We start from the raw sequence: 17,500 nt of genomic DNA on the forward strand, positions 1-17,500 counted from the left end.
GGGGTCTGTCTAATTTCCAMTATCAGTCTTTTCATACTGTGTCACAGCTCTTCTTTAATTAGTACATGTAATAATAAGACAGCTTAAAGTTTTGTTTTGTTTTTCCCTGAAATGCTAATGTGTTAAAATGTGCTTATTTTTATATATAATAGTGTTATCAAGATGGACTTTTAGTGTAGTTCAGAGAAATGGGGACAGCATATGTCAGAGGCATGAAAAACTCTTCAAAACTCAGAGCCTAAGTCAGACAATAATTTGCATGTTCTTTGGATGACATAAGACCTGCAGTGTTTTGTAGGATTCTTGTACACAACAACCTTTGTAATAGAGTTGGGAGTTAGTTTTCTTTCAGGACATCTTGTATCAAGTGGGTTGCAGTTATAAATCACATATTTCATGTTGTCTTTTCAGCTTTTCATGAGAGGTCTGTTTGAGAATTTGTTGAGAGTTTGAGGCCCACTGAAATGAACCACATAATTCATTTGATCAAATGTTTTCACTGGGTCCCTCTACTGTCATCTACCTGAACTGACTTTGGATACATTGAGAGATTTTTTATTAAAAAGTGCCTGAATTTGTCTCTCTGCTGCATTTGTATAATATCAAATCAGAAATCCTGGAAAATGCAGGCACTACAACAGAGGAATATACCTAATGCATAACTTTGGCCATAAAATAGCAGTTTTCTGATATTGTTCAGACCCAGATACCATGCTTGCACTATGCCAGAAAGAAATAAAGTGCAGTCTGGTGTATCACTGAAGGCCGTGGAATATACCATTTATATTGCTTAATTACAATTAGAGAAATTACTTTGCTTAATAAGTATTGGTAATTTAAAATTCAAGTAGTTTTCAAAATGCCTTGTCCTTTAGCTATGGAGAAGAAGCTATATATCAAGTAGGATAAGAGAGTGGTGAGCATATACATATGTGGATCTTTGCAGAAAATTCTGTTAAAGGCCATATTTAAGGCCGCGCTGCGTAAGYGCGTATTTGTACTAATGATCTTAACTAGGTCCATTTCTTTCATGCTCTTTTCCATCATCCTGAAAAACAGGTGAATTAAGTTTTCTGCTTCAAAAATACAATTGAAAGTGACTGTTGAAAAATACCGGGGAAAAAAAATGGAACTGAAAAGCTCTTAGAGAGTACCACAAAGCCTGTGAGCTTCCAGATTAAGAACAAATACGTGGCCAGTGAGATTCAGAATAAATGCTGCAAAAGCTAGCAGAAATGTGCCTGCTAAATGGGAGTCTGTATTTAGAGCTATTAGAATAGCATGTCCTGTGTCTTACTAGCTAGAATCTTTAGCACTGACCACAATAAATCAGTGCCACTTGCAGAGTTAAGTTTCATTCTGTTTAAATCAGAATTTTTACTCGTGTGTTTAGAAGTACGTAAGCCAGTGGACGCGAAGAGAGGATGTAAAGATGAGAGGCGAAATGGGGTAACAAATATCAACATCATCACCATTTGCTATATTTTGTAGTAGTAGGTATATAATGGTAGAAGTTTTTCAGGGTTTAAAGGTTAAAGTTAATGGTTTAATTGGGAAGGTGTCTGTCTTCCTCCCTCCCTTTTCATTCCTTTTTGACATACTGTGGTTGAACAGTATCACTGAGGCAAAATTACTGCAAGAAGGCAAATTCAGATCTCATGTGAAAAGAAGAAATTCTTACTGGCTTCAGTGGGAATTGAACACTGACTCCAGGTCAAATTTTTCTCATTGCTCATCCCCAAACTTGTAAAAACTGGTTTGCCTTGCCCCTAAGACCTGGTAGACTTAGAATAAACATTACTGCATAGATACGGCGCTTCAGCCACTACAAAACCATCACTAAGAGTAACAACCAACTTTAACCATCTGGAAGTTGACCATGTACTCAAAGCCAATCTGTACTCAATGGAGAGCACCAGGCACCTTCAGAGGGTGATTAATCCCGGGCTCAGATAGGTATCTAAACTAGATTAGATGGACTGTCCTCAGGATTTCCTTATTCTGTTGACCACAGAGGGAGTCCACTGGTAGCTGAGATTAAATGTTTAACTTCTGGATGGCTAAAGGTAAGTGAGATGAATACGCTGTAAGTATTTGGTTATGCGTGAAAGTCTGTTTTGTCTCTTTAACTCGTATTTTAGGAATGAATGTCAGAATTTTTATTCTTAATCATTTATTTGCAGAAGGTGATCGGACTTTTTGATAATGGTGGTTAATTTTACTTTCAGAAAGAGCGTTAAGACAAAAATACTCTTAATTAGTCAATAGTTTAAGAATTAAATTTATGCTGTGATATGTGTGAAGTGGTGTTCTATATAATATGAGATGAAGTAATTTCTTCTAAATGTAAAATTCAAAAGGCTTGTGTTTCTCTTTCAAGTAATAGAAATATAAAAGTAATAGATTGGTTTAAGATTGGCTTGTGATTTATTTTATTAATAATAATGTTATTTTTGCTGATTTACAGAGGACTGTAATGTCCTAAAACGTGTGACAAAACAATATTTAGGTAACAGCYTGCTATTACTTACAAAAAATAATAATTACAAAAAAAACAATTGACTTTTGCAAGACGAGAAAGTGGCAGCTTTCTCGAGGGTGGAAAACTTGCCCTGCTGACAGCTGTTTGATTATGTACTGGTTAGTTCAAGAAATGGTTTCACACAGTGCATCTACTGCCGCATCTTGGCACATACCTCAGGCTCTTTTGCAAGACTTTTCTCTCTTACACGCACAAACCCACGTAGCTGCTGTGTCTTCCCCACTCACACACAGATAGAGCTGAGAACATGTATGCAGGTGGGTATTTACATATATATATATATATATATATATATATATATATATATGTGTGTGTGTGTGTGTGTGTGTGTGTATGTGTGTATATATATATATATATATATGCATTTCCTCTCAGTGTATAGCAAACAGAAAGTAAAGTTATATCCGGAGTAGCAGCTGAACAAAAATACCTTCTCTTGGAGTTTAATGGGAAAAACTAGTAATCTTGTGACAAGATTTCCAAGTTTTCATTTTTTCAGTTAGGAATGACTGTAAACACATTTCCTTCGATGAAGAGCAGGTAACTGAGATGGTGTCCTCCACTCTGTACTGCAATGCTGCCAACTGTGGTATTGTTTTTCTTATGTAAATCAGCCTTCCTTAAAAGAATAACTGAACAAGAAAGGTTTTCTTATACTGAAATGATGTATTGTACAGATATTTTTCTAGGCTAAGTGTCTTTATTGTGTAAAACATTTAGTGCTTTAAGATACTTATTTTTCTGTCTGTTTTAATCATATCTTTTGAAACAGTCTCAATAGATTTTTCCATTCGTAACATTATGACACTTGATAAGATGATTGATTATGAAGTGTTGAGAGCCCTGCCATGTGATCATTTATTTTTAAATACACATTTGTACTAGCCAATGCTGAAATTTCTTGCAGGAATACATAAGAGATGCGAAACGTAAAGCTTGAGTCTGATCGAATGTGATGCCTCTGGAAATAGAGTGCCACAGAACTGTGGTCTTAAAATAACAGATTCTGACTGAAACTGGAACTTTGCAGTGATAAATATTATGCAAAAAATTATGGTCCATCTTTGGTACAAAATAAAAAAGATGTACAGCTGTGATGGAGGCGAACTAAAACRCGTTTGATGATGATATCTTTCTTTCTCTGTGCAGGTGCCTGTGTCAGTGGCCATGATGACTCCCCAGGTGATCACCCCTCAGCAAATGCAGCAGATTCTCCAGCAGCAAGTGTTGTCTCCACAGCAGCTTCAAGCACTTCTTCAGCAGCAGCAAGCAGTTATGTTGCAGCAGGTAATGTGGGTTACCTGCTTTGGACTTTTAGCGCAGGGCATTCTTGCAAGTGTTGGCTGTGATTTTATGGGTCTTATTTTTTAATATTTGATCGCTCATTACACCAAAAAGAATGAAAATAAACGTGAAACTTCTCAGTCTTTAAATTTCTTATTTTAATTGCAGAAGTGTGAAATTGCAATTTCAAAACATTAAATATTATATTAAAAATAGTAGCAACAGCAGTGGCAGATGCATTACAAATACCGAACAAATTGATATTTAAATTTTCAAGTGCTTAGGCACATTTTAATTGTAGACTTGCCAAAGGAAGTGCAAATAGAGTTGTAGATAATTGTTGCTTTAAAATTCATAACACTTTAGTGCTCCCTTTAGACACATAAATGGAATGCGGTTATGAAATTTGAACTTAATAGCTTGTTTCATCATGGGAAAAAGTTTTTTTTGTTTTATTTTTTGAATCCAAAAACTTGTCCCAGACGAGGCTAAAGAAAGGAAGGATGGTTGCTGTTACCTTAGCACAAAATTTGGATGCTAGGTCAAGAATCAGTGAACTTGTTATTTGTACAATAGAGATAGTGTCAGTGATCAGTACGTCAGTGTAACAAAGAGTGGATTTTTGGGTGTGTGCTTAATTGTCATACAGAAAATGATATGTCTGTTAGTCATAGCTCAGTCATTGTATGTTTAAACACTTTGATATCTAGTACCATGATCATTGCAGACAATTCACCTTCAATTGTGAATCTGGCATCCTGCTAAACAGATTGACAGTTTAATTACCTTTTTTTTCCCTAAGAAACAGACAGTTTTGTTTGGCCTTAGTGACTTGTTGGTTTCTTGCAAGTGGATGAGTACAGCTTCTGATTTGTTACATAGGCTATGTGAGGAACTTGGGTATAGTTATTTGAGGAGTTAATTTGGCTCTTGCATTCCCTTTAGAATACAGATTTTCTATACCCTTCTGTTTAGGATATTTTGGAATCTGCATTGGAAAATTTCAGAACCGCCTTGGAAAAAAATGTATGTAGATCTGCCTCTTCAAATCACATTTTTGTTATGAGGTGATTCTTAATGGCTACGCTACCATATACCAATCTAGAAGAGTTTAGGAGATTTATAATACTTGAAACTTTTGCCTTTATTTATTAAAGTCAAAATGGTTTATTCAGCAACAACTACAAGAGTTTTACAAGAAACAGCAAGAGCAGTTACATCTTCAGCTTTTGCAGCAGCAGCAACAGCAGCAGCARCAACAACAGCAACAGCAGCARCAACARCAACAACAACAGCAACAGCAGCAGCAGCAGCAGCAGCAGCAACAGCAGCAGCAGCAGCAACAGCATCCAGGAAAGCAAGCAAAAGAGGTAGGTGCTAAGATACTTGCAGATACACACTAGCATGAGCTGTCAGGATCTCAGAAAAGGCAAGAATGGTTTCCTGTAGTGAGACTCTAGCTATCAAAATTTGTTCTTACATTTTTGCTGGTTTAATAGCAGTGCCAATATAATTTTCTTGCTCCTCCTTCTCAAACACAGGATTTGAGCAGTCTAGTGCTGCTGTCATCTAATGTTCACTAATGAATCAGAGTGTGCAAAGGACAAGCTGTGTAGTGGACAAAGTACTGATTATCTTGTATTCWCAGGGAGTTTCAGTTAGGGAAGGAACCTGACTTTTCACTGTGGTACAGCTCAGAGAGCATGCAAATTTAGTCCATGGTTGAAAAAAACAGTTGAGCACAGATTTCAAAGTCACAGGCCCCTGATTAATGAACTGCTACTGTAGGTTTGGAGTGGCGAGCAGAAAGTTACAGTTTGATGTGCTCATAAATCAACCTGACAAGCTGGTTTCTCAGGCCTGGCTTGCACTTGTCAGCAAACTGCATCAAATATAAACATAATACAAACAAAACACGTTGAAGTAGTTAAATTGATCAGCAGGTATCCTAGACGTTGTCTTCAAGCTGCCCATTATGCAAACGTACAGGAAGCAGTTCTGACCTCCTGAGGCTTTGTCTCTGTTTGGATTTGTGAATAGAATTTCAGACAGCCATCAACTACGGAATAGAAATTGCTCCCTTATTTCTCCGGAGGCTCTGGGCAATCCACATGACTTGCTCCATTATGCAGTCTGTTTTCCAGTGAGCGCATCAGAAGTTTCTCTTTTCCCCAAACTAAAAAGGAAAGGTCTTCCGCAGCAGCTTGTCTCTCTCTGAAGTGTGACTGCCTTCTTATGCCCTCCTGAGTCTGAAGAACTCCAGTTTGTCTTGTAATGCCTCACAAGATTGGAAGTTATACTTTCACTCATAATAGGGCACTTCTTTGCCTTGAATGCAATGCTCGTTTTAATGTATTCCAACAAGAAAAGAGGGAGAGCTAACAGGCCAGTGAAATGAAGGCTACATCCCAGTTTACTAATAGATCACTGGAGACCACATTCATGGACCAGTGCAGACCAAACTTAGTCAACTGGAAAAACAAGAGTGCCTTTGAATCACAGACCGCTGTRAAGAGTCACACTTTTAGCATAGATAAATTTGTTATCATCTGCTATAAGCTGGGCTCTTTTGGTGATTGTTTGAAACGGTTTTTATGTTCTCTCTCTTGACCCTTTTCTTGTGTGTATCCTTGAGCGTATCTTGCCATTTTCCCTAACACCTAGTAGCTTGAATAAATATTACAGAAAATTCCGAACTATTTCATTCTCTGAGTTTTCTACAAATAGCATTATTATTTAAAAATGGAGATTAAAGGGATAGAAGTTGAGTTTCTGTTTTTAGCTTTCTAGCTTTCACTGCTGTCCTTATTCTCTGCTGCATTTGCTTTTTGTTTTCTTTCTTTTTGTAGCAGCAGCAGCAGCAGCAGTTGGCAGCCCAGCAGCTTGTCTTCCAGCAGCAGCTCCTCCAGATGCAACAACTTCAGCAGCAGCAGCATCTGCTGAACCTTCAGCGTCAGGGACTCATTTCCATCCCACCTGGCCAGTCTGCTCTTCCTGTCCAGTCTCTGCCACAAGGTATACAATTTATATATGTTTGGAGTAGTTTGTAATTCCAAACTTTTTTAACCATTTCAGTACACTTGGATCTGAACTTCAGACATTTTGCTTTATGACATTTAAAAATGTTTTATTATAAAATACTATTATTCATATTACCAAATTTTCTTCAGGCTGATAAACTTTACAAAGTACTTTTATGGAAGAAAACAGCTTTTGATTGCTTTTTCTTAAATATAAAATGCATGTTTATTAGCCTTATGTGCTGAAAAATTTTTCTAATAGCATCACATTCAAGCACCGTTGCTTTTCTTTGAGGAATTACAGAAATCTGACTTAGTAGGAGTGTAATCATTTCACATAATATGTCTAAAAGATACTGGACAGTGATATTAACGTCGTTCCAGAACTTACTTTTTCTTTGTTTCTTCTAAGAAAAGAAAGTGTTTTATATGGAAAAGCACTTTGAATCTTCAACTGATGACATGAATTTAGGGGCATATCTTAGAATTCCTTTTCTTTGCTATTCTTTTTTATTTGTTATATGCGACATCAGTTTTTGTAAATTGTGAATACAGTAATAAAGAATTGTGACTGACAAATAATAGTAAAGGCTTTTAGAAGATAAAAATTTTCCCATTGTCACTTTGATCAAGATTTCTCAATATGATAAATAACCTCAAACTCTCTACTACACTCTATTCAACAAATACATTCACAATCAAAAGAAAGTGGGGCACACATTTTTTTGAAAAGTAAATAAATTTGAGAAAAAATACTGCGTATGTTTTAGGACGAGGCCAAAATCTTTATACGTTAAAGACCGTCTGTTGCATAATATTCTGATCTCTGAAGCTCTGGGCCTGCAATGAGCATTATTTAGACAGTGTTCATGACAGGTAACATCATTACTTTTAATTAGCCTTTATGCCCGTATGTAGGTTCCTCCACCAGATAGATAACTATTAAGAAATTGAAGCCTTGGAAATTCAATTAACAAGAGCAGAGTACGTTATATAGACTATAAGATATACCAAAAAAAAGGCAGAAAAAGACATGAGAAATACTTGAAGCCTCAGTCCCTGGAAATCAGATTCCATACGTTTTCTTGTGTGAAAAAATGGGGACACGGGCATACCTAAAGATACAAAAAAACACAAAACAACAAAAAAAAGCCACAAATAAGCTATTGCATTAAATATTATTATTTGGGAATAGCAGTGGGGAGGCAAGTTGATTCATAAATTTGTACATGTGAGACTGGCAATGCTAGTTTCCTTTTGTATGAAGTCATATCAGAAAAAAAGTAATTGAAACACAGCCTCCCCCTGAACAGCTTTACCTTCTGCAACCTCCTCTTGTGCCATCTGTTGCAAGAGGAATTCCTCAGGTTTTCTCTCACATTAAGCATTCCCCACAGATTTCCCTCAGCACTCCTACCCAATTGCATTCATTAGTTTAATGCAACAGTCATTCATCTGGTTCTACTAGAAAAACACACATAAAATAATAACAAAATTTTAAAACRTTTTCAGGAGAACTAGTAAACAGCCATCCCAGTTTCTTTTACTCAAAGACTTAAGTGTAAGTGAAGTCATGACAAGAAATTGACCCTAAGAAAAATAATACAATTTTTTACATTTAAAATATTTCTGGATTGTTCTTTCTAAAGTAAATCAACCTCTTGTTTGCTTCTGTCCTGTTCCTTTTTAATTATAATGAATTCCAGTCAAGTTTTTCATTCTTCATTTTTCTTTTCTAGTTCTAGTAGCTTCTGTGTTTCTGGGGTTCTTTTAAGTAAATGAGTGAATTCATAGTACTTTGATTTTTGGTAGCCCTGATATGGATGAGCAAAGGAAGAAAACATAGGACTGCTTCCCCTGGAAAACCTCTCTGCTTCTCCAGAATGGCCACTATCTCTATGATAGGAGAGGTGAAGTTAGAGTGATGAGGGTACAAAGGAATGTATTTTCAGTAAGAAGCTGAAACAGAGCGAACCAAATACAGAATTATGACTGATTAAGAGTTCTTTCTGGGCTCCTCCTATAGCCACATAACATTTTTCATAGAGAAATACAGCACCCAGTCCAGTTTATAATAATGTAATGAAGATGAATAGGGTTCAGATCAGCTGAGACTTTCTCATAAGTCTTCAATTTATTTACACATAGAAAATATATCCAACTACTGCTTAGTAATTTAACATAGATGCTCCTGGATGGGGGCTTGTGACTATACAAAGAGTAAGAGGATCTTTTTTCTATTGGAAACTTAGCAAATTTTATGACAGACATTTCATGATAATGTCAAACTAAACCTTCAGCATTAGAACTTACTTCAGGCAAAAGAATATCCACTGGATGCAGTAAAAGGATAGTTTTCTCCTTCCACAGTGGTGCAGGATTATATGGCTATAGAGAAGGATTTACAGATAGATAATACAAATTTAGAAATTTTTGKCCATTTAGAAATACCTGGTGAGTTACATTGGTGACTAAAAAAATAATACACAGGGGTAGTCTTGTTTATAAGTTATCAGTCATAAAGAGTTCTGTAAAACACAATTTATTAGTGACAAAAGGAGAAGGGTTTTGGCGTTCATTAATATGAAAATAAATAGCTTCCAGGTTCAGCTGTGAGGTTTGCATATGGAAACGCTGTTTTCTCCAAGTATAGTTTCTGCCTTTAAAGGACAAGAACATTTACTATGCTTTCTTGATGGTCAGGTATAGCAAGTAAGAGAGAAAAGCGGTGTAGTAGCATTGATTTTATGACAAGATCTTCCCTGTCCCATATACAAAACTAGTGGCTCACAAGTCACCAGTCGATTGCATGTAGTGCTACACTGATGTTAGCTAAGTGCAAAAGATCCTAACTGGCAATAATAACCCCCCCGAAAACCTAAGTTTTGATCAGACCATATAGAAGAATGAGAAACAAATGCGTAGATAGTTTTAATAAGTATTATTTGAAAAATAAAAACAGATTAGGTAACATTAAAAAGAGTTACTAAACTGATCTCCAAAATTCCTGTAGATGTTTCTATACTGGCAAATTAATACTAGCTGTTTTAAGTATATTCCCAGTTTTTTATCTCACTCTGGATCATTTTCTCAATCCTTTCTCCTTTAACATAGTGTGGAGAGGATATTTTTGAGAGTTATCACAACCTATGAAGCTTTAAAACTTACCCTGCTTTTACCTCCAGACTAAACATCAGGCATTTTACAGGTCTCTTGTAAAGTGGGATTTGGTCTTTTCCAGACACGAAACTACATAATTGCCATAATTTACAATAAATTACAAATTCCCTTATTATCTTCATACTTTTTAAATGTTTTGTATCCTAAAAGTAAGTATGTACATTTTATTCTAAAAGTTTTTGGAGTGCTCCAAAAAAGTGCTAAAATTAACCAACCTGAGCCCAGAAATTCCTTTCTGCTTTTAAAAATCCAGGTGAGCTAGGCAAACTAGAGGTACAGCTCAGTCCATAGTTTAAGACTATTAGGGACTGGGCTGCAGGACCATGAGCAAAGCGGGGTGGGAGACCCCTGAATACAGGTAAGCACAGTTACTCCAGCCACTGCCAACACAGACCGATTCAYTCGGGGTCCCGGGGACGTTCCTCCCTTAGGGCCCAAAGTTCGACTGTCTGTGCTAAAAACTTCCTTGGTGCAAGACACAACGGTATGTTCTCCCTGTCATCACTCAAACAGTTTATTCTTGCATTTTTATTTATTTAACACAAAGTTAGTTCATTTTTTTCAACTGCAGGAGGAAGAGGAATCAAATAATGTGCTGTGTATATCACATCACCTAACTGAATGTGTTACTTTTCATTTTGATTTGTGATTACATTTGCAGGTAACTATTACTTACTGTGCTAAAAAGGGTTCTTTGCAGAGTGGCTGGACCGTACCTACCTCATGAAAACTGCAGTAATTACTTACTTTCATTAAACAGTTACAACTAATATTACTGTTACTCCTGTTACCTGTCTTGCTAGTGCAGTAAATTGGAGCCTAGCTTCTTTGCTTACATCCTTAAATCCTAGCTTTTTGCTGTGCAAACAATATAAACTGCAGTTCTAAGACATTCCAATCAACTCTTTTTTTCACTTTTTAAATAATTGAGTTTGCCATTGGATGTTGATATCTAAGCTAGAATAGCAGAACACAAAATAACAGTCTAAAAATGAGCTCCTTAAAAAAAATTTAAAACTGTGAATACCTTTCAACCAATTTGTTTCCTGGCTACCTCCAGAAATTATTTTTGTAAATAACTAATGGTCTATTTCTCATAATTTTGTATACTTCATGGTAAGACAATTACTGAGAAATAGTAAGGAACTTACTGTAATTTTTTGTAATTTTTTGTTGAATGCATTTCAGTGGTGTGAGTTCCTATATCCTCAGTATAAAATGTTATCTGATAAACAAACTTGCCAAGTGGTGAAAAAAGATCTTCACATCTTTCTAATGCATCTTTTTTTAACAAACCAAACTATCCTCAATGAAAAGTTTGAATGATTAGACTAATTCTAAATCCTTTCCAGAAGGTCAATAAGCTTGAGCTATTTCAGAAAATAAGAGCAAAAATTAAATTCAGACAGAATCAGCATTTTGAATGCTTTGCATCTACCACGCAGTTCAGGTACTGTGAGCATGTCTTAACATAACTTCAGTAGTTAAGATGAGATGCAAATGGCTGTTAAATTTAAGATACCTCTGACCCAAACTATGTCAAGCTGAAAAACCTGTGTGTGAAACCAGATCCTTCACGAGCAGCTGTCTGTGATTCTCATTCTTTTCTACATCTAATTTGAGTGCTCTTCAAAAGAGAGATGACGTTTATACAGATTGGACAAAAGATACTTGTAGTTGTGGTAAACTCTGTATCATTCAGTATCATCATTTCCTGTCTTAGATGTGTGTTTGGAGGAGAGATAGGCGCTTGTGTTTTGGGACTTTTACTTCAGGCAGAAGCATGTTGTAGTGGAGATGGCTTCATGTAAAATACTCAGCTCAAGCCACACAGCTGTAATACAGATACATGAACGTATTCAGACACTGCTATTTGTAGCCAAGGACGAATCCTGGGAACTACAAATGCAAGGCTTACAAGTGGAGTAGAGAGCAAACATTTCTTTAAGCTATATCTGCCAGTACCTGGTGGCTAGACTCCAAAATAGTGCTGTCTGCACACTAGAGAAGTTTGAGAAGCTCTTTCAATTTTTGTACGGCTGCCCGTGACCCYAGGAGACTGATGAAGCAGAGTCTCCTTTCTCCTAGCCGAGTTCTCCAGTTTGTTTCCTGCAATAGAGCCGGACAAAAAATAGCGGAGGAGTTTGACGGTCTGCGTGTAATTTCATCCTTGCAGAGGGAGTTCTAAATGGACCAGTTTTGTTGGCTTTCTCACTCTTCGGTGCCATTGCATGACATCAAAAAGCAATCACCAATATCTAGCTCTGTACTGTCGTAGTTTTGTTCTTTCAAATATTTAATTTGTTTTTGTCTCTTAAAAACACATTTTTAATCTGAACAATTTGCTAATTATTAATCTAATTAATATGTATGTACTATTAAAGTTAGATGCATTCTGCCCAAATGTTAAATTTGCTATGATCTGATTGATTTCAGTTTTGTCTTCTGATTTTTCTCTCTCATCTTGGCTTTCCCCACTCCTTACTTTTTAAGTCTTCTAAGAAAATATTATTGCATGTATTCTTAATGTGATGTATTTTTCTGTTTTCCATTTCAATCTAATGAAACAACAATTCTAAAAGCTGAGTAAACTGGGAGTGTTGAGTCATGTTTGCATGTAAAGAAGTGGATTCTACAGACAGCAGAAATCTCACCTAAATTTTTTGGGGTAGTAGTTTTTAAAGAAGTAGTTAAAAGTTCTTGATTTGAAGGAGTGTTTTAAGAAGCAGTTGAATGTTATWAAATTTGACGGGTTTTAATTGATTGTTTGTAGCACAAAAGAAAGGCAGTTAAGATTACCTGGATTTTGATAGAAGAAAATTGAAATTATGATTTACAACATGTTGATTGTGCTGGAAAAAGAGCATCACCTGTAATGTTGGCATTAATCCATTAATAACACTGAGCTCATTATGTGAAACTCTTATTTTCTTATATTAGTGGGGCTCTCTTTCATTTTATAGCTGGCTTAAGCCCTGCTGAGATTCAGCAGTTATGGAAAGAAGTGACTGGAGTTCACAGTATGGAAGACAATGGCATTAAACACGGAGGGCTAGACCTCACTACTAACAATTCCTCCTCTACTACCTCCTCCACCACTTCCAAAGCATCACCACCAATAACTCATCATTCCATAGTGAATGGACAGTCTTCAGTTCTAAATGCAAGGCGAGACAGGTAATGCTCATGAGATYTCAACTCTGCTTATCATGTGACATAAAGCTGTTGTTTAACGTCGGAAGGGGCATTATTTCAAATCGCAACATAAAATTTAATACAGGTTACTTAAGAGATTACGGAGACCTAATTTTTCTAAATTGTTTATCAATAGGGCATCGTTGTCAGTAATGATGTCTGGTTTTGTCAGTGCAGCTGCARTTCCCTGCCTGCGGTTTTATACTGCATGAACTTATGGTACTTTGGTAACAATTAGAGATCCCAGAATAGCAGATGCTGTTTTAGAGATGTCAGTGCAGATTTGTGGGCACTTCGTAGGCACATGTTTTCATGCATATTTGAATTCACGCATCTGGCAGTCAGACATTTTACTATTGAATCAGACACTGCTTTTTCGTAGAAAATGTACATATGTCTGGTAAACTGATGCTACAATTCAGTGCAAAGATTCCATGTAAAAAGTGCTTTATTCAGTTAGTACATTGAGACAGTTTGTCTACCTCTTGTGAAGGAAACCACTGAATTTTGCTTCTTGTGTATACACTACAGTAACTCAGTTGACATTTCATACAAATTTTTAGTTGCATTAATGTAATGCAATAGAATGTGACGCGATAGAATGTTTGTGATGCGATAAAATGTAATGCAATAGAATGTGACCATATAGATGAAGTTAAAATCATTTTTCAGACACACTGTTCTTTATTTTCAAGTGATCGATTAAAAGTGTAAGAGAATATTTATTATCTGTAGCACTTACGACCGGTGCTGTATGTTAGGATTGACYGATGTAGATGATCTCAGTAAAAAATAGATTTTAATTTGTATCTACATAATCAAAATTRTAAATAATTTCATTTTCTTATAAATACATGCTTTAATTATGATAATATTTGAAATAGGAGACTATAATTTAAGTATTCCTGGTCTTCATTTCACTGTGAAGACACTTTCTACTGTTATCTTTTACTGCACAAAAACTGTTACTTCTCTAGAAACTTTTATAGTGGTACTTTTGGTTCAGCTTAATTTTTGATTATATGTCAGACAAGTTGGTTCTTTTCTCTGGAACATATGGCTAGTGCCCAACTCCATGRAGCAGTCCCCTGAACCTCCTTGATACCTGCACGTGAATGAAACTATTCCTGAGGTTCCAAAAAAAGAAACGGAAAAGAGCTGGGGTCTTTTATAAAGCCGAGTAGTTAATTGAAGCAACAGTTGTGAATAAAAGTATTTATTTATAAAAGTGGCTTTAATTTTACACTTATTTTAGCAGAAAACCCAAATATTTTATAGTAACAGTCATATTATTCATAAATTCTGACCGTCCATCTTCAGTATTTCTTTGCAGAATTGATCACCTATGAGTATATTTTTTATTTATAGGTAAAATGTTACACCAAGGTCATATGGCAGAATTAGCATATGGCATTATACAGTCATCTTATTTTTTCATCCTTTATTAACAGTCATCTTTGGCTCTATTTCTTCTCTAATTGGAACATCATCTAGCCTTGGCAGTTGAACTATTCAATAGAACGATTAAATTTTTCTGACTGCTCTGAGCTAAATTGACCTGTTTTGACCTGTTTGTCACTGATCGTAACCTGACAGGCGCAAGCAGCCTCCAACGATTATGGCTTTTGAGATGAATCTGATGCCTTATTCTTTTGCTACAGCTCGTCACATGAGGAGACTGGGGCCTCCCATACTCTCTATGGGCATGGAGTTTGCAAATGGCCTGGCTGTGAAAGCGTTTGTGAAGATTTTGGACAATTTTTAAAGTAGGTTGGTTTTTTATTCATTGGTAAAGGGTTGTTTAAGGCTAGGGAAACAGAAAGATGGCAAAGTTCTACAGTAAATCACATTGGAGATTTTTTATGTGTTCCAAGCAACTGGGTAATCGAGGCTATCTGCAGAGGGTCAAATTGTTATCCTTTCTTTCATGTTGAACACTTTTGCAGGCCTTTCAAAAGCACAATGTTTAATCCTCTTATTATCCTTTACTGAAATTGAGCCTTAGAAAATTTGAAGAGATGCTTTAGATTGTATATTCGATAGTAGAGGTATGAAAAAGCACATTTTAAATTCTGACAGTTTGCGTATAATGGGAATTATGTGTGTAATATAAATAGAAAAGCACAAAAGACTAAGTGTGACCATTTAACTCGCACTTGATAATTTATTTTTGCTTTTACTCCTGTAYGTGCACAATATATACAGACCTTAAACACTGCGAACAGGTGGGTTTTCACCTTTCAGAACTGAAGAGTGATGTGGAAAGTTTTTACTTTCTCAGTCTGGTTTGGCCAGTTGTCRCCTGATTCAGAGCATTTCGAAAATAAACGACTCAGTATTTCAGCTGCGGCTTCAAACTGCGTTTGGTACCTGGAGGTTTTGTTTGTTTGTTGTTTAATTTAACTGGTTGCTAGTGCTTCGGTGTTCACTTAACTCTGCTGCCCGAATGCTGAATCTCTACCTGTCTGTATTACGGACTGGTCTTCATTAGAAGAGCCGTAGTCATTTTGGTAAGCAGTAGATCTTAATGGAAAGCCACAGATAGGCTTATAGAGATGAGTAACTTCAGGGGCCGAGACTCTTATGTTGTCATGGTGCAGCTAACAGGGTGAATGAACTGTTTCATGCTTCATCAACAATTAAGTTAATTAGCTCATTTGAAATTGCACTGCTTTGTTGCCAGGATGTTGGCAGAAACATCAAAAAGATGTGTTTACGAATGGGAGACTATAGCAGAAGCACCTTAACAGCAAGCCATAAGTATTCAGCCGCAGTAACTTTTATAACAGAATTATAGTAATACTTTTCACAGAGTATTTTAACTGCTCTTTCCATCTTTCATGCTATTTTTCATTTTTAAATGAAATAACTGAAACTTACTTCCAAATCATAGCTGCTGCATTTCTCTCTCATGAAAAGTTTTTGTTTATAAGTACATTAAATGGAATGTAAAAGTAGTGGCTTGTTATTGGAAAAATTGTAGAAGATTTAAAGGAACCTAGTTTAAATACGTTTGTATTAAAAGGAAAAGGAAATTTCCCAAATTCAACATCGTATTCTAAGTATGATTAATAGTTAGAATGGTAATTGATTTAACTCAAGCATTTTCCTCTTCAAGAAAAAAAACAGATTTTATAAATACTTCCATACTTGTAGGCTATAGTGATGCTAATTCTGGCAAGTCTTTTCACATCCATTATGTCAGGTCTCTTGTTATAATCCACAGTCACTAAAACCATTTTGATTAACATTGTATAGGGCTAGGTTTATGGATGCGCTTGCTTTCCTGAACCAAATAACTCTGGAAGATGTGAAAGAGACGTAAAACATCTTGATAATTCTGGTGTAGAGTCAATCAGGGTTTAGAGCAGTGTCATGGCTTTTGTCCCATACACCAGCAAAAAATGTTTGAGAATATTTTATTATTTCTTCTTTTCATTCAACTCTATTTGCTATGTCCTTAAAACAAATAAGAAATCATGGTGCTGAATAGGTGAGCTTGTTTATGGAATAAAAATATTCCTACATTTTACACYGGTGTCAAGATGGAAATCAATACATAACCTTGCATTAGATTCTTTAGTACCTTTTCATGTTCACACTAATGCAAAATCCCCATTACAATTAAAAAACATTTTCTTTCAATTAAATATCAACTTTTAGTCCAAAGATTGACCATTTTTCCAACCCATTAACTTTATAGGGGATGACAGGACTAATGGCTGTAGTTTTCAAGGCTTTGCTCTTAGTCTAATCTTTGTTACGATGTTTTAGAGTCTCTGACTTGAAACAATATGATACCTGTGTTAAGAAAGTTAATGCAAGTATATTGTACCAAAATGAAATATTAATAAGGTACACTACTCCAGTCTTGTTGTGTGTATTTCTATAATATGCTCATGACAACTTTGAAGAATGCCTGGTTTATGAAGTGAACTCTTAACTTCTTGTGCTCAGAAAATGGTTTACCCAGAAGCCTGATTTAAAAAAAAATATATTGTGCAGAGCATCTGAGGAGGAGGATTAAGACAGAAAACACAGTGGCTTTGCTTCACTTCTGTAATAATGGAAAGGATTTAGGGTGAAGTGACGAATAACTTACGATAAGTGAGTTAAAGCCATGAAAGCTATTTTCGCCTTCATTTTTGTTTATCCATCATGAACTATTTTTATTTTTAAGGTTATTTGACAACACCCCATTTTATCTAGGATTTTGGGAGGATATTTGGAATAGTTAAAGAAGTTAAACTTTGTATGCGGTGAACCAGATTCATACTTG

At 35.8% G+C, this 17,500-nt stretch overlaps 1 protein-coding gene across 3 annotated transcripts in view; it reads left to right on the forward strand.

Moving 5' to 3' along the window:
- The window catches only part of FOXP2 (forkhead box P2), a 406,754-nt gene that overhangs the window by 339,596 nt on the left and 49,658 nt on the right, over positions 1-17,500 (forward strand). For all 3 annotated transcript variants that reach the window (XM_085318494.1, XM_085318495.1, XM_085318496.1), the window contains 5 exons: positions 3,692-3,829; positions 5,002-5,196; positions 6,676-6,841; positions 12,990-13,203; positions 14,883-14,987. In XM_085318494.1, the coding sequence (XP_085174620.1) occupies positions 3,692-3,829; positions 5,002-5,196; positions 6,676-6,841; positions 12,990-13,203; positions 14,883-14,987 (818 nt within the window). The remainder of the gene's footprint in view (positions 1-3,691; positions 3,830-5,001; positions 5,197-6,675; positions 6,842-12,989; positions 13,204-14,882; positions 14,988-17,500) is intronic.

Source organism: Rhea americana, unplaced genomic scaffold, assembly GCF_003343005.1.
Source record: "Rhea americana isolate MKP2758 unplaced genomic scaffold, rheAme1 scaffold_54, whole genome shotgun sequence".
Lineage (NCBI taxonomy): Eukaryota > Metazoa > Chordata > Aves > Rheiformes > Rheidae > Rhea > Rhea americana.